At 40.4% G+C, this 18,649-nt stretch overlaps 1 protein-coding gene across 8 annotated transcripts in view; it reads left to right on the top strand.

The window, feature by feature from the left end:
* The window catches only part of dock10 (dedicator of cytokinesis 10), a 64,778-nt gene that overhangs the window by 2,051 nt on the left and 44,078 nt on the right, over window positions 1-18,649 (top strand). For 5 of the 8 annotated variants that reach the window (XM_085183930.1, XM_085183935.1, XM_085183933.1 and 2 more), the window contains exon 1: window positions 5,149-18,625. The exons of 1 other annotated variant lie outside the window; for it this stretch is intronic. In XM_085183930.1, the coding sequence (XP_085040056.1) occupies window positions 18,467-18,625 (159 nt within the window). In that variant the 5' untranslated portion in view covers window positions 5,149-18,466. Of the gene's footprint in view, window positions 1-5,148; window positions 18,626-18,649 lie in introns of those variants that run through there. 2 more of the 8 variants (XM_085183934.1, XM_085183929.1) reach the window with 1 other exon arrangement.

Here is an 18,649-nt window from a genome sequence, read left to right as displayed (position 1 = left end):
AGTAATTAGATTGCAGTAGTGCAACATTTTGATCTTAAAGTTATATTCCTGCAACATCGCTCACTAATACATGTAGACATATTAATACGGATATCACCTGTAAATGGTGTAAGCCGCTGCTGTTCTCACATATGAGAAGTTTACCAGAACACCCAACTACAGTGTTCACAAAAAATTGTGTGAGTTGTTATTTACCTGAAGTGAGAAGCGAAATGGAAACTGTGAGTAATATTGTGATCATGAGCAAGTGGAAAAAAATTACAGCTCTTTTTTTTTACTTTGTCACCTTCTTGTGCAACTGACTGATTCATCACAATTTTTTCCTGCGTTATGAAAAATAAATGTTCATGATGACAAAAAACATGTAAAATAACTTCAATAACTTCTATCTGTGTATAGAAACAGGGTTCAGAAATATGAAGAAAAGAAGAAGAAGAGCATGAATGTGCGTAATACAGATGTTTTAGATACAAATCTTTAGTTGGCGTGTAAATATTCATGGGCGTTATGTGCGTGGTTGTTTTTGTGGGTTTTTTAATGCACGTCCCTCGATGGTGAAAGAAACCAGGTCAGCAGAATCAGACCCTCCGGCATAACATTTAATGAAGCGTAAACCTCTTCCTCGCTGCTCTTGCTGACCCGGTCTCGCTTTTCTTTTCTCGTTCAGCTAGTGTCACCCTCCCTGCCTAACCTGACCTCACATCACCCCCTTCACTGTTTCTTCCATATTTGACTTGTTTCCAGGGCTGTTTTCCTGCTTGTTTCTGATTGACCTACTGCTCTAGATCAGTTTTTGAAGTGTGTGTGCGTGCATTTTTAGGTGTGTCGCGTACATGGTTACTGGTAAATCCCCTTGGTGAACGCTGCATTTTGTTCTGAAGAACTGCTCTGTGAAAGCAATCACTACTCTATGATTACTTCAGTGTTTCTCAGAGTGGTTTGCCCACCCATTTGTACATGCAGGGAAAATGGAAAGGTTGATAGATACAAGAAGGAAGAATGTAATAGTGGTCACAATTTGTTAAAAAAAAACCCAGAAACCATGGGATCTTCGGTTACATATTTCCTGGGCTCAGTCTGCCAGTGAACTGCTGTACACCAAATAAAACATAAAGAAAAAATAGTATAGCCAACATTTGTTTAATATATAAGATAATGAAGCTAATTTGTCCTGAAAACCTTTTAACAAAATATACATAAAAATCTACAGCTGCTGATTTTTGGTAGCTAACTGAGAGTGTTTATGATGGCTCTAAGTAAAGGTGAGCAGCATGGTAGTGTAGACACAAGTGTCATTCTTGTTGTGACTCTGGCTGCTTGCTGGGATGAACCACATGTCATACCATGCCTCCAGGATGCCAGCCACACTAACCACACAGCCAGAGATCGGTGCCAACATGCCCACCCTGGCATCTCACTGCAGCTACAGTGTTTGCTCAGTAGGAAAAGGTTCCTTATCCATAGTCACCTTTACTTTTTCGGACATATGTATGATCACAAGATTAATGGTATCCGGTATTTGGTGTAATATCACCAGGTTCCTGTCCTTGCCTGCTCTTGGCACTCTTGATGGCCTTATGGTACCACTAGCTTCAGGCATCGTCACATATTGGCTATTTTTGGTGCTCAGTTTGAATCTCTGGGCAGCTCCTGAGAATTTTCAACGTTGTTACTAACCAGCATTTGTTTGTGCAGTCATAGTCATAGGTTATCATAAGCTACCGAATGTGTACGATCATTACAAGGTTTCCAGATGTACTGAAGCTTTTTAAATGCAGAAGACTGTGTAACCTTGCATTGCTGCATGCTACATGTTATTTTATGAATAAAGTAGACCACCATTTTCCTTCTATTGACTATTTCAAGCAATCTCTTAAAGACTGACCGTTTGTTCTACTTGATTGGTTCGTCTTCTTCTTCTTCTTCTTCTTCTTCTTTTGGCCACTTCTTTAGGGGGTTGCACCACTGGATCATCTGCCTCCATCGTACCCTTACGCCATCCAGCTCCATGTTCTATACCCTTTACTCAATATATCCACTATCCCTCCTCTGCACATGTCCAAACCATCTCAGCTTTGCATCTCTCTAACACTCTCCCCAAGCCTCTCGGCCTGAGCCGTCGCTCTGATAAAATCATTTCTAATCTGATTGGACATGGCTGGCAACCACTAATCAGTTTTATTATTAATTAATTATCTCTTTGTTTTTCATGCGGTTAATTTTTCAATAATAGAATTGTTCAAGCTCGAGATTACATCTTAATAGGACTTGGCTTGTTTGAAATGGCTTAATGGTCCAAAACACAAAAACTTAAATTACTAGGATTTACAAGGATTTTGAATATAATTCATAACAAAACAAAAGCCAAGTCAAAACAATCTGTTGCTACTTTTGACAAAAAAAAGGAATCGATGGATCGGTTATTGTTAATTTCATAGAAGTAGATAATTACGTTGGTTGTATTGTCACCACTATACAGGCACTCCGGACTGTCTTGGAGTTACCTGAAGATCTGAAAAACAAAAGTCATTCAAATGAGATCCAAATATTTTTTAGGCATTTAAACTGCTTTTTTACTGCTTCTATTAAATGCCCGAAACAAATTCCTCGTCAGACTCGCGACATAGTCTCAGGCCTTGGGTAAAATTCCCATGCTTTTTCTTCCTATAGTTTTGTGACCCTGAATTTTTAATTATTTTGGAATCTTAGGAACATTGTCCATATTTCTTCGACCTCCCATTCAAGTCTTTTTTTTCTTTCTTCATTCCCTCTTTCTTCACTTATCAAACTCCTCTTACTGTAAATTAGTTTTTGTAATAATCTCTATAGACATTATCCTTTTTTATCTACCTTCTGTGCTAGGCTCATGTTCTGCATGCGTGTTCGTGTTTTATCTCGGGCTAAAACGTGTCAGACAGCGTGGCATGCTCATTTGTTTGTGAGGCAGAATTCTGAGAAGATGTTTCCCAGTAACATGTTGCAAGCGTATATCGTGGTTGGGGGGACATGCTGTCAGTTTGCCTCCATTTTTTTTCTTCATGACACATCATGCCAACCGCCTGCAGTGCATTGTGTGTGAGTCGCGACCTGCCTGTTCATTAGCATACATGTGTTGCAGCTATCAGTGTGGTACTTGTGGGTGTTCTGAGCAACCAGGCTGCCATTTAGGCTGAATAAAAGTTGTGCATATATATATATATATATATATATATATATATATATATATATATATATATATATATATATATATATATATATATGGTAAAGGTGTTTAACTGCTTTATATCTGATGCAGGCATGGTTTTTAATCTTCACCACAGTATGGTACACTGCTTGTTGCCCGTGTTGCACTTAATAATTTCTGGCAGCTTATAAATTTGACTCATGTCTCATGTCAAAGTCAAATGTTGCAGAGGAAAGGAACTGGTTACAAAACCAGCAATTACCCTCCCATCTCTATACTTTTTGATACAGAGAAAAGTCAGTTAGCAAGGAATTCTAACAGGAAGTGCTCCTTATCACTCGCACAGCTCAATTTTTTTTCTTCTTTCTAGCATATCTTACTTCATCTCATCTATCACGCTTTTCTTCCCACGCCCTCTCGTCTACATCTACAAGCTGCCACATTTATTAATTTATGTTGCTGCTCGCTACATTCAGGACCAATTCTTTTAATTGTTTCTATAACTGCCTCCTCTGAGCACCCACCCGTTTTTTTTATTACCTTTTTTTTTCTTATTTTGGAAAAGTTTGAAGATGCACTACATGTATAATGTGAAGGAGATCTATCACGTCTCTTATTACAGCTGGACAGGGAAAGGTATTACAAGGACACGGGTGGAATTAAGCCCATAATTGGCTCAGAAATCATCAGTCATTTTAGAGAGCCAGACCGTGACGAGAACAGAAAATGAGGGAGGATGGGTAGGAAGAGGAAGAGAACAGGATCTCTGCCATCGCTCCCAAAAGAGTTGGCACTCAGACTCTAGACTCTACTGTCTCATAAACACTCCATCCATGAGTTTGCATGTATATGTGTTTAATATTACGTTTAGTACTTTTAAGTTGCAGTGTTTTCTCATTTTATGGTGTCTTAGTATTGGCATAGTTGCATCTTTGAGTTGTATTAGGCTCTTTGAGTTGTTTGAATGCAGAAGTATAGCACTCCCTCACCCACCCCCACCCCATTGGATATTAGTGCAACTGTTAGAGTTTGTGAGGAAGGTTCTGCACACTTCACAGCAGAAGGTAGAAGTGCTGCGCTGCTGCCTTTATTCCCACTGACTCTGACATAAAGCTGCTTTACAAATCAGCAGAGATAACATTTCCTTGCCTGCCAATAGTTATTCGGTGCTTAAAAAATGGAGAACACAAAATTGGTCCAAAAACCTCTCATGTTCAGCTGTTTTTTTGTAAAAAGATGACAATGTTAGCCTTTTCTGCAGCTATAGGGCATATATGGTATCACTCTTGGCTGGAAGCAGTGCTTAATCAATGGAAAAAGCACAAACTTTGTCCAAAAACCTCTCATGTTTAACTGTTTTCCACTTTTTCTTTGGTCATTTTAGCCTTTTTGGCCAGGGTGAAGGGAGTATCTGCCATCAAACAAGAAGACAGCTGCATGTTGCTAGTTCACCTTACATGCATTAATTTAATAACGTGGTTAGCCTACTCAACGTAAATTACACACGAACAACATTAAACTACTCACGCAGAGAAGAACGGCTGCTGCTGCCATCATCATCCGACATCATTTCTGCTACACTGGCATGAAACGTCACCAGGTGTTTCATCGGATTTGAGGTGTTACCTCCTTTGACAGTATCACAGTATCAGCTTAAAGCACTTGTTGCAGGCTGCTGAGTTTGCATATTATGCTGTGAAGTACAGCCGCTTCACCTTGGGCATTTTTAATCTGTAGCTCTGCTCTAAAAGAACGTATGTACCTGGATCCGCCTACTATCCTCGGAAACGTAAAATGATTGGCTAGAATCTAAAGTGTATCACATCTCAGGAAAAAAAAGCACCGAAATGTGCGCTGCTTTTCGGTCTGGTTACTACCGTTTATGTCAGAACCGGTGCCATCATGGCACCCGATACCGGTACCCATCCCTATATATATATATATATATATATATATGTATATATATATATTTATATATATGTAAAAGGCAGCATGAGAAAAGATACTCTTCCAACAAGAACAATCAAGAGGGGAGCTTTTGGCTCTCGACTTTGTAATGGAACCATTAAAGTAAGACTTTACATAATGATTATCTGGATTTATGGTTGAGATCGGCCCAACAGCCTTTATGAATTAGAATATTAAACATGGTCAAAAAAAGCAGAGAAGTGGGTCAGTGAAATCAGTGATGAAATTTCACGAAGCAAATGCCACATTTTTAATGAGCACAGGGCCGTTACCTGGAAACTGTTAGGAAAACAAGATACATCTGGGTGAATGACCGTGTTTGCAAAATGATCTCCTAAGGCAAACCCCAATTACAGCGAAATTAACATTAATAGATGGCAGTGTATAACATTAATCATGCTTAGGAGACACACACCATGGAAATAAATCTGTAGTAATAACCGTGCTGCTGGAGTGGAGCGTATTAAGACTTTTTATTTATTCTGTCATTTTAAAAGGGCACTCTATACAAGTTAAAACATATGCTGCTTTGAATATTTTCATGTGACATGAAATAAAACTGTCTGCAATTACTATCATTTTTTAGTTTGAAAATATTAACTGCTCAGACTTCTCATGCTTGACTAATATAGAGGCACATGACAGAATATAAAGACATTTTGTACTCTGTAGTGATCATGGCAACGGATGGTATGAAAGATGGGCGTCACTTCTGTGATGTCATGCAGTCGTTTCTGAACTGTTTTGAAATCCTAATTGTGTTATCCCCGTCATCAGCATGGTGTTTGAAAGAGGATGTGAAGAAACAGGATCTGAAGAGCCATTAGCCAATGAACATAGTACAAATAATCTTGATTTCCCACAATGTCCAAAATTTGCCCATAAACTCATCAGCAAAGTTTTTACAGAGGCAAAGCCTGAGGGTCGTTTAAGATACTGTCGAGGTTTTGCAGATATGTGCCTGCTAGCAATGTGATGTTAACTTGTTGTATAATGGTGACAACCCTGTAATAATGTAGGGTCAAGTGAAAAAACTCCCAGCCACACAGGCTTGCCGAGTAGTTAGCAAGTGTTTGCAGATTAATATGAATAATTAGAGGCAACTAATCTGCTAGCAACCAAAGCAATTACTAGGAGGTTTCTGTTGCAGCACCTTCTTTTCACTCAATTTTACCCAAGGTGAAGAAGTCACTTGGATGAGTGACGAAACGTTTCTCCCACTGAAAACGCAACATCCAGATGAACAGAATCAACTTTTTGGGATCTGCTTACCTGGATGATTGAGCATGCATCAAGACACTTCAATACTAATACTTTTCTTTTCTTTTACTTGAACCAGTCTGAGTCTCGTAGGATGCAACATTCACCACCTTGGCAGTTGTAACCTCAACCTTCACTGTTTTGTCTTTAATTTTTTAAAATTATAATCACTCTAAAGGAAATACTTTGGAAGGATGTGCCCTTTCTGGATTCCATTGTGGACACCGTGTTTCAGTTGCTTCAGTCATATGGTTTCCTGGTTTTTGGCAACTCTATGTGCAACTTTCCTGTGTTTTTAGCTACACAATTCAATGTAAACTTGTATCCATGAGAGAAATGGAGGTGTGTCAGACTGCAGCTATTAAGCACTTGTCTATTAACTTTGAATGATTCTGACTCAACAGCATAGGCTTGGTGGTAAGAGAAAATTTATTTTGCGTGCACACTTGTTTTTTTTTGCAAGGTTAGACCATGTTTTAGTACATCAACAATGCTGATCTCAGTCCCAGTTTGCATGCATAGCATAGCAAGTGTCAGAGGTTGTGAAAGTGTCAGAGTGTCTGGTAATGTGAAACAGGATGTTCCGCATGCTCGTTTCACTGACACTCTGCGTTTTGTGCCTTTGCACACTTCATACTGTAGCATTTCTTAGTTATTTACAGCTCGAGCTAAGAAATCTATACCTGAGTGTTCACATAGGTTTATATTATTTTACAGTTTTTACATATATTTGTTCTTTTCAACCCGTGTAGCATCCCTTTCTCCTTTACTACTTAGCTCATTTATTTGTAACTCTTTCCTCTCCATCTAGCTTTTCTTTTGCTCTGGCTTTTCTTATACACTTAAATTCCCTAATTGTCTAAAATTCCTGACGCCCTCACTCCTTTCCCCAAGTCTCTGTGGATTACTTTGCCCTTTGGTTGAAAATTGTTATGTTGAGTCAGAGGTAAATGCAGATTGTTGCCCTCTTTGAGCCTCCTTGCCGACATGCCTTTCTGTTTAAGATAACGTTTTGTCACTTGTCACTAAATGCTTGCTCAAAGTGAATAGTTGGGTGTCCCTCTAGTTCTCAAAGATGTCAGGACGTAATGTGTAAATATTTTCATGTTTACAAACAATGATATTTGAAAAAGAATTTTTCCCCTCAAACGTTGTAAATTTGCAGCAATCGCAGTCACTTAAAGACTGACTGTGACTTTTAAGGTATTCTAGACTTCTTGAAGCACCTCCCACAGCTTTTTTCTGATTAGTTTGATGGGCACTTCCTAGATACCAAATAATCAGAAGCTCAGTTTTGGAGCTGTGATTTGGGTCGTTGTCCTGCTTTAGGAGGAAAGTGGTTTCAACAGCTTCCACAGGGTATGGCTTTGCCTCGCAAAATGCAGCAGAAGCTTTGCTTGTTCAAGATTCCTTTCATCCTGTCCAAAAATTACCCTCTTTACCACCATCCTTAAAAGACAGCTTCAGGCACTCATTCAGCATCATTTTCAGCAAGTTTGCCTTTTTGATCCAGAAACCTCAAATTTAAATTTCTCTGCATATATGTATTTTTCAGTCTTACTTTGTCCATTGACTGTATTTTGTTACTAGCCCTAATCTTTTTCTTCCATTGGCCAGTCTCAGATTAAGCTTTTTCGTCTCTTCTTAGAAGGCCATTTTCCTTCTGTTGCTTCTTAACTGTTGATATTTAGGCTGCTGTTTTGGCGGGATACCGTTCAATGAGGTTTCCAGGTGAGGACCTGTACCGCTTCTGTTTCTCAAACTAGACTATAATGTATTTGGCTCAGTTGTCCACAGACAAGTCACCCCTTTTTTTACCCACTTTGACGCTATAAAGGCCGATGCTACACATACTTAGCTGATTTGTTTAGCTTTTTTAATCAGCAAAATTGTAACAGGAAATGTGATTAACTTGCATTAGCTAAAGTACTGCACCACTGGATGATAAAAAAATTCAAATGAATGATTACAAATGTACTTTTCTTTCAACAACCTGGGAAGTTGACTATAAACCTTTGAACAGTAGTGTATATGTTGTATGTATAAGGGATTAGAGAGGATGAATAGCTCTTTGACATTTGTTATGACTGAGAGATGGCTATGGCTGGAGACGACTCAGTCTCGTTTGGCAAATGACAGTAGGAACGTGCACTGCCAGGCCATGGTGTGTGTCAGCTCTGATATTCTCAATGACTCATTCAGCAAGGACAGAGGAATGAAAGCAAAGAGAAAATATCTGAGCCTGTCACTGCTGACACTGACTTCTACTGAATTCACCCACTGTTTGAACTGCATGATGCGCTGCACATTGATCTCAGCAGTGTGAGTGTTTGCTGGCTGTGAGCACAGGAAATTTTTTTTCTTTTTTTATGTCATACATGTAGCCTTGTAGTTTCAGACTGTCAGTTCTTGAATTGTATTAGAAGAAAAAAACGTCTGTTTAGTCTAGGTAGGAAAAGTGGGCAGAGAGAAAGTATGTGCCTGCCTGTATGTCAGTGTTTGCGAGAGGTCACATGAGAGGAGGAGTGACAGAGAGCGAGAGAGGTCCCCGGGGCTCCGTGCATTGTGCCAGTGTGCGTTTACAATAGGCTCTTTGGAAAGGCTTCACAGCCAGTGAACTGCTCTATTTAGACTTGGCCGACCAGGCTTTGCCTCACTGGAGCTCAACTTTTATTCTCTCTTTTTCTAAAGCTCTTGGTTTAGCCTCACCATCCTGCCCCGCACCTCAGTAAGACACTCAGCTCCTGTCTGTCCAGTGTATGGTCACAGTCCTCACGGTGGGGGTCATGTGGTGGTGATGGTGTTGGGGGTCCACTTCACATACTGCTCTAAGAATAGTTCAGTAACTCTCTGTGAGTGAATTGCAGTGTTGTCTCTCTCCTTCATGTTGCATTCCAGAGTAGGAGGCCTGAATATGCAACGTCTGCTACCCTTCGACTCCCATGTTCTGCTGCCTTCGCCCTCTTGTATCTGCATACTTACTTGCACTCTGAGGCGCTGATATGTGATCTGGGCTTTTCCTCGTTAACTCTTTTCAACGATTGGAGGGGGTAAGATGGAGACACCCCAGGAGTGATCTAATTAAGCAACAAATTGGCAGGATGGAATAATATTTTAGCTGCCACCAGCTGGAGAGGACATTCTTAAAATCTGTAAACTAACAAACAAACATGTTTTTGCAAGATGTTTGAATCTTTCAGGTGTTTTTTCTTCCTATTTACTCTGGTTGTGCCCAGCAATAATCCCACCTTACTGTTTACACCATTTGACAGCAAAATAGATACCAACATAAATTCACGCATACACACAAACGGACTTAAATGGAGTTTTTAATGCCAGTTTATAATGGATTGTAAGCAGCATTAAGCTGCATTTAATCAAATTAGGAATCTGTTATAAAGCTACTTTTTTTTGGTGAATAAACGGACAATCATTTAAAAAAAAAGTCCAACAAAGTTTTATCTTTAAAATAAATTGCTTCACACTTTGGAAAGTAGCAGGAATTTTTCACTCCCATGAACCATGGCTTGTAGTTTCCACAGCTGATTAGAGTTTACAGAATACACTATTGAAATATTCATCTACTGGGTTGGATTTTTTTTTTTTTAATTGTTGGGATTTTTTGTTGGGAGTTTTTAAAAAGGTTGAAAAGGTTTACTGTCTTGTTACCATTGTTATCTTTGTCACTAGATATTTTTTCAAAAATGAACCTTGTTAAGGTTACATTACGTCATGTTGGTATTTCTGCTTCCTAAACTGAACTATATTTGTGAGTTGGCTGTACTGTAATCGAAGTGAAAGAAAAATAATAAATAGCTTGTTATGGTATAGTGTGGTTTGTCAGATGACGTCACATGTTCAAGAGTGTTCCATCATGATACAGCCACTGGTTGCTAGGGGAAACCTGACTGGTTGGCAGCGGTTCCTGGAAGTTGCTGACTCTTGCTGAGTGAAATCAGATGCACCAAAAACCTTCCAGGGTTGTAGAATCTGGACTCCTAGGTCTTCAGCAGTCATTTTCCCAGCAACTGCCATCAACCTGCAGCAGCCACTTGCAACCACTCAGGGACTGGTGGCTATCAGACAACTGCTGGAGACCCTTATTCACTTGATGCTTCATTATTACCATGATTTTCATATGTCCAAAATAACCAACAAGTTAATGTCACGTGGTTAGAGGTAACGTGTCTGCAAAATCTCAGTAGTCAGTCTCTTGTTTTTGGGTTTTTTTTGGTTTTTGGTAATTGCTGATATTAGCTTTTCGTTTTCTGTTTTGGATTTACTGGTTTACTGTGCATTTGCTCTCCCTAATAGTTTGTGCCTTAACTCTGCATCTTTCTCTGTGAATACAAGACACATCAATTTTATGTGGCTTAAATGTCAGCCAAAGAGCCAAAGAGGGAATCTGCAAAAGAAATAGGAAAAGAAAAGCTTGGGGCAGAGTGAGAGACAGAAGAGGTATTTTGAGTTTTTAGGAGGTGGGAGAAGAGGGAAAGAGGAAAAGGTAAGGGAGGATAGCACATATAAAAAAAACGCATGAGGAAAAGTCTTAAGAACAGCTGCGTCCTTATTCTAAACTGGGACCTTGGGGAAAGGGAGCAGAGCTGAGTGGGCATCTGGAAGACTGTTAGCGCTGGTTTAGAGGTTATACAGAGGTTACATGTAGGCTTTGTGTAGGTGTCATATGCAGGCGTTCTTACTGAATGATTTATTGCAATTCAGGCAATCACATGGGCTTTTCTAGAACAGTGAAGATTTAGACTGGGAGTTGATATGAGGTGTTATGATGATTTTTCACTGATTAGCCTAGAATGAAGCTGATATTATTTTTCTGTCTATGTCCCCAGTAGCTTATTATCACACTATCCATTGTGCTGGTATGTGTCTCTGGCATGGCTGCGTAAAAGTAAATATTAGCTTGGGCCCGATTTAGGATGAATATGGCAAGTTCAGAGTAAGGACACATTTTTCAAGCTACCAGAGTTACAGGAAACAGAAATCATTAGGGATAATTGCTCAAGGAATAGTTACGGTTTCCTAGTGTCAGTGGGCCAGGCTGCAATGGGAGTAGAGTTCGGATTTGGGGGTACTTCAGGGTTTAATTTGGCTAGCCTCAAGAAATCATTAAAGTGTCTCGTTGGTTGGAGATTCCCTCACCTGGACAGGAAATAGGAGAGGCCAAACAGCTGTGTAAATGGTCCAGATAGGATCACAGAGGAACAACTATGACTACTGTGGCAGAGTGGAATTCATTATGTTGCTGTAGCACTCTCTCCAGTAATATCAAGTTTTGATGAACAGATTAATATTGGCAAACCCTCCCCTCTCAGCAGCGAAGGCTCATCTCTGTTCGTGATTAATGTTCTCTCTGTTGGATGGAGAAGCACAATTTAAAGGGGCTGGTCTTTTTTTTTTTCTAAGTCACATTACCTTAAGCCTCGCTTGCTGTATGAGCTTCTGCTATCTACATTTATAAACATGAACTAACAAAGCAGAATTGAAACATACTGTAAAGTATGGGGGGGGGGGGGGGGGGGGCAGAACAGAACAAAGTATAAAAAGCCTTCCCGCTTCATCCAGATCAATGTGCATTATCACAAATATTTATTGCTGAGCGCATAGGAAGCTGGGGACCTCAGCTGTTCACGCTTGACTGCTGTGGCCAGACAAGACAGGGAAGGGGGGAAGGAGAGAACAGCGGGGAGACGTAGAGAGAAATGCCACGTGGGAGATTGAATTAATGAGACACAAGCTGTGTGACAGTATAGCTGTGTGTCTGTCTGACGCTCCGCCTGCATGACTGCCTAATTATATGTCTCTTATTCGTCTTATGATGCATGTTTTCAAATGTGGGAATGAGCGCATGCATGTGAGCATGAACCAGGGTGGAGGACAGGTGTATGCTGTTTTGACCTTCTAGTTTTATTACCATTAGCTCCAATAAGTGCCAGCTAAAAAAACAGATTTACAGAGTAGATAAGGAGACAATAAGATGCTACAAGTATCGCAAGTAGAAGCTTTAAGGGAGAATTATTTCGCACAGCTAACACAAGTGTCGATACTAACATGAAGAACTAATTACAAGAAGAGGAATATCAGCATCTGGTGGCTTAATAACTTGATGGTAGTTTTTTTATGTGAGTGACATCTTGTTATATTTCATATAACTCTATAAACGCAATAAACAGAAAGTATATTTTAAAAGTTCAATCTTTGCAGGCAGCTTTAAGCTTTCCCTTTCACTTAATAATGTTATACATAATTACACCCCTGATGAGTTCTTATCTCTAATTTCACACTGTCAGGTTCTATTTCTTTTATTATTCACTGTTGTAAAGGTGATGGTTCAAATGCCACACCTATATATGCAAATGTCTACATGTATACTATGCAAAGGGTTGAAGCGTTCTTCCCAGGGTAAGATAATTGGCTACTAAGAAAATAGTTGTCATTTTTAACAATGCAGCTCATTTTCTGGCAGCTGCTCCTCACTAGCCGTCTCTCTTTCATATTCTCCATCTCATCTGCTCTTTTGTCCCCTCCCCCAAACATCCCTCCTGCCTCAGGAGTTTAGTTCTCAGTTTAAGACATTTTAATAGCTTCCTTTTCTAAACAAACCAGCTGCCAGAGGACCAGATAGTTGCTCTGGCACAGAGCGCCTCCTGGAGGTCATTTCTTATAGACTAGGGCAACCAACAGCAGCACGGGGGTGTGGGGACAGGCATTTCCTCGTCAGCCACACAGGCTGCTGTATTGAGTCATCAGCACTAGATGGCATTGGCAGTGTGTTGTAGCTCTGAAGTCAGTGCTTCCTGTAACCTCACCCAGCTCAGTGCAGAGGCAGACAGAATCTGTGAAAGAGTCCGCAGTATTTTCCTCTTTGATCAATAATTCTGCACAGGCACATTCACAAATGAGAGCTGTGATGCAGTTTTGCAGTTTTGCAGTAGGGCACTATGTTCATCACATGAATCACTTTACCCTGTAGATTGCACAGGGCGAGGTGGCAGAAAGGAAATCTACATCATTGAGATGGTCTTACAGCTTTGTTAAGAATGCATTCTTTTCAGGTATTGTTTGGCCGCAGCTGCTGCAAACTGGGGATAAACTGTACATTTCTGCAGCCGCCTAAAACACTGTCGAAAAAACAGTTTCTCACTTTAGATCTCGTGTGTCTTCCTGTTTGTGTTGTGATGGTGTGCTGCGGTGACACACTCGAGCTCTGAGGTTTTACTGAGAACAGAACATCAGGATGAAAAGCACTATCACAAGTGATATCATGTGATTAGCGTTAGTAAAAGTACTACACAGTGACACCTGAAACTGCAAACATTTTCTTTGCTTTATCTCCCCTTAGCACCTCTCTGCTGCAAGCTCCTGTTAAAGAACTACCACAAGTCACCTGAACAAATGTTGCAGAAACATATGTGTGCAGAAAAAAATGCTCCTTAAATTATCCCCCTGACAAACTCCTAAGAAACTGATCCCATCATATTTATCTGGGGGCTTGGAGCCTTAAGAATTCCTCTCCTGACTATCCTACTTCAGCTACTCACGTCTTTGAATGTCACAAGTGAAACCCTGCACATGTGCTTGCTGTGTGAGACGAGGAGGGTAGTTTAAGCAACAATGAGGTTGACCCTGTGTTGCTCTAGTTGCACTAGGAGTGCCAGGGGCAAAGCTATAGTCTGTTGAGAGCCAAGTGCCTTTGATTGACAGTATTCTTCCTGTTGTGGTATCCATGGGAACAGGTTAGTGTTTTCCCAACTAAACTCTTTAGAGTTCTGCACCACATCAAACACGGCTGCTATGAGTCAGCCTCCAGCTCTACAGGGAACCTAACTATAGCAGAGCTAACTGCTTACAAGGCAGTGTGCAGGAGTTTTAATGGACTGTGGTTTCCTACTTGGCCTAGTTGGCTGAGGTATTTGAAGTCTGTAAAATGGCTTATGTTTGTCTTTTGCTAAAATAGTTTACCTCTGTGTGTTTGCAGCATGCACACTGTCATTAAACCTTCTGCAAAACTGTTGCTTTGTCACTTCTAGTGTTGTTTAGCAGAGTAACAAATCTGCAGAGGGGTTATAGAGACTGAGGCTCTACAGCTGGGAAACATTAACTCCACAGAAAAATGGCAGCACACTGCCCTGCACACCCCGGTGATGTCATCTATTATAAAAGTTCAAACTTGCACAAAACATAACCCCAGTCACATATAACCCTACAAAAGCATATGTAAGCACACATACAGTCAGACATACTTAAAGACATATCGCAAAGATAAAAATGGAAGGGCACCATTTCTGATTGAGCAGGTTAGTAAGCCAGAATATTCCAATACCACTTGTTATAAAAGGTTAAAAGTTTTTACTTGGAAATCCCCAAAAATTATGCTGCTCCAAATAGTGTCTGTATAACTTCTGTTATTTCTCCTAAAGCTGCCGTCAAAAATAGCATTTAATTTCCAAGTTAAATCATCTCTCCTTCTCCTTTAAGACAGAAAGTGAAGTGAAACACCGATAAAGCATGACTCTGTTCAGATGTGCAAGATTAAATAATAAAAGACATCATAGTCTCAAACCAACACGCTTCATTTCTCCTAGTGTTACATGCTTCTTATAGCATGGGTTTTGTCAAAGCGTGGGAGATAAATATTACAAAAAAGTTTTTAATCATTTTGATATTTTTAATCACCTTGTTATCCAAAAGAAATTTCAGTAAATATAACATGTCATTATTTAAAAATATCAAAAACATCTACTTAGACTCTTTAGAGGATAGTTCTGAAGTACTTGTTAATGTAGGCATGCAATTGCTCCTTTTAGTAGAACTGTACTTACAGAAGCCAGTGTAATATTTGGAAACAGTTTGAAAGTGTGTGGAAGGAGTAAATGAGAGTACAAGATCAAGATAGCTGTGTAACACGGAGACTTTTCTGTCAACTAGAGGGCATGGCTGTGTGGGCATATTTTCATGACAGGACCATTGTGGAGGCCTGGCATACAAACAAAGCTCATCTCTGTGGTTCTGTGTGTAATAGCTGCGCTGCTATAAGGCATGTTCATCTGAATATCCTTCAGTGAGAGGCAGGGGATTTGGAAGCAGAGAGGCGGCGGTGGTGGGTGCGGTTAATGTTTCTCTCCACATAGTACATTGTACTGGTCATATGCACTGTCATCTCTTACTGAGTGGGGCATGTTAATATTTGTACACTGTGTGGGAGGGGAATTGCAATTCCGTACGTGCAAGAATCTATGCGTCTGTTTTTGTGTTTGTGTTTTGTGGTGTCCGTTGTGTGTTATATTTAGCTATGTAAAGCATTATAATAATTAGCATTTATGTGGGTGGGGGGTGTGATTTTTCTGCCACTCTGCCACGGTCATTAATGACCTTAATCATGACTTAACAACATCACCATGGTTACCGCCTACACTCTGCAGGGAACTAGGAGTGTGCAAATGCCTGAACCTGTAGATTATGTGTCTCCTGGTTAGAATTCTCCTGATGGGCTTATACATACACACACCCAGTTATTATATAGTGAAGATAGAATGTGTAAAATAATGTCCCATGTGACCCACGTTTCTGTTCTACCTATTGTAGTGCTTGAAATATGCAGCATTTTGAGCTGATTAGTTATATTATAGTGGAATATTCTAGCCATCCATCAATTTGTCCAATTCAGGGTCATAGGGAGGGCTAGAACCTGTTCAGAGAGTATACTCTGGTCTCCACTCTGTTGCAGGGCTAATAAAGACAGGAAATCGAATTACAATGCCTAATTAATGTACGCAACGCCATACCTGTTTTTGGACTGTGGGAGGAAGCCAAAGCACAGAGAGAAAACCCACGCAGAAAGATGGAGAACATGCAAGGGCCTCAGCAGACCGTGGATTCAAACTCGGCAACTTTCTTGCATTGAGGCAAGATAGCTGTGTAACATGGAGACTTTGCTAACCACTAATCCGCCCATCATGGAAAATGACTTTTTCAAGTCTGCCTTCTCTCCTAATGAGCAACTATTTGCTATTATGATTTATTTAGTGCTTTATATTTAGAAGTGAATAGAAGGTGCTTTAGGCTGACTGTATAGTCTAAAAAGTGAATACTGTAGGTGTATTCAAGGGCAACTCTTCTGTCTATAAAAACAAGTCTGGTTTTATAAAAATCTATGAGAAAACGACCCTGCTGTTCATTTGCTTACTGACCCCTGTAAACACATTCCTAATGAGATAATGGTCTCAAACATTAGTTCAGGGTCTAAGAGAAAATGGATGGTTAATTGTCCATCCATCCATTTTCTCAGCCACTTACCAATTTCTGTGGGCGGAAGGTGACATCCTGGAGACTTTATACATAATAATTAATTTCACGCATGAATATTAATTGTGTAACTTGTGGTCCCAGTCGCCATAAACTAGACAGTGATGGAGGTCATGCTTTAGGTTGTATTTTTGGTGACTGGCATATCACTTTCTTATGAGCATGCGGTTTTCTCAGTTTCTCAGAAAGATCCAGCGAGTCTCATGATGTCATTCTTCTAAAACAAAATGGGGCGACGATCATAAAGATAAGATTTTGCACACGATTGCGCGATATCACAGTAGATATGTTTCTCATCTGCTAAAACAGTGCTGTTCCTTATTTTTTTGTTTTTTGTTTGATTGATTCTTGTCTATCTCAGCCTCTCAGCTAGTGGTACTTTGACCCAGCTCAGCTCCATTTTTCCTTAGTAAAATATGTATGTCACTTTTATAGTGATAATAACTGACAAAAATGGCAGAGAACAGTAAACCAAACACAAACAAACACTGACAATAGTTACAGGCATAGTTTCCTAAAATCTATATTTTGGTCTGCTTCTGGTTCAGCAAGTTCAACTGGCAAGAAAAAGAAAGACGATTTTATAATAGTAAGAATTTCAAATTGCTGTAAAACATATGAAAACCATTTTGTTCTGTGAATACACATTTTTTGTTTCTTTCAGTTAAGCCAAACACTGTGAAAATGGAACATGAACAATAAAGCAAGACCAGATGTTTTGGCGACATGAAAAAAAATGGCAAAAGTGATCGTCACTGGCACTCAGAGACAGCTAAAAGTAATTTAATAGATTTTTTTATGTGGAATACTTCGCTTGGTGTCCCAATACCTACCTATGTGCTAAAGTTAATGGAAGTTCTCATCTGTTCTCTGCAGCCCTCTGCAGACTTTGCCCGTAAAACCACCCACTTTCCACTTTCCATCCACTTTTCATTCAATAGCCTCTCTCACAACTCCACAACTCTCTCCACTGAGCCTCACTCTCTGCCAGCCTCCAATTTGGAGCATTATGCAGGATGTACTGCAGAAAACAAATGCTTACACATCACAATCACTATGCTCTTTCTTTTTAAAAAAAAAAGCAACAGTTTATTTTACCTAATCAACCAGAATGTAGGATAGCATATCTGTGGCTTAGCTCATAAACCGCAATAACACAAACTGAGCCAGTAGAGCTCTGACTTGAAAAGGACTGGTGTAATTGGGAGACAAATGGGGAAGGACATAGCAGCAGAATGAAAATCAGGAAAAAAAGATGTAGGTTTGTGTGTGCAGGAGTCTGTGTGTATTGCAGCTGGTTCTGGTCAGCTGACTCCTATTGCTGACTCTGATTTGTTCGATGAGCTCGGCTGGGCTGAACCATGCACAGCTGCAGTCGGTGTGTGTGTGTCTATTAGAAGAGGGAAAGAGAGAGGGAGAGACATGTAAAGCTGCCAGTGTGTTAGCTCAGCAGCATTAGGAGCAGGACACCGGAGCAGAGCAGTTCAGCGAAAACAAAACTGGCAAAGCAGGACTGGGAGAAGTGAAATTGGAGAGGAAAGCTGGGACGGGCACAGGGAGTTTAGGATGGAGCTTTAGTTACTACATTGGGCTTGAACCGAGTGCAGCAGCACTGGCTGGACCAGGGGCTGAACTGAGCTGTTCAGGGCAAACTGCTGTGCCTCAGTTCAGGTGACGCTCACACTGCCAGACGGAATCAGGACAGGCTGGACTTGGAGTCTCCAGCTCTGGATTATGGGTTGCTCGGCCAGTGTGGTACTGCTCCTGCGCTCAGTGGGCGAGGCCGACTGCGGTCACATGTGTTCACGACAGGACCAGCTGTCACTGGATGCTGCCACGCCCACCTTAGAAGGTTATACCACTACCACCCCATCTTTGACCATCGTTGTAATGGTAACCAGCACAAGTGCACCTCAA

This window comes from Neolamprologus multifasciatus, chromosome 14 (genome assembly GCF_963576455.1).
Source record: "Neolamprologus multifasciatus chromosome 14, fNeoMul1.2, whole genome shotgun sequence".
NCBI lineage: Eukaryota > Metazoa > Chordata > Actinopteri > Cichliformes > Cichlidae > Neolamprologus > Neolamprologus multifasciatus.
Note: the sequence above shows the minus strand (reverse complement) of the source record. Positions and strands in the feature narration are given on the sequence as shown.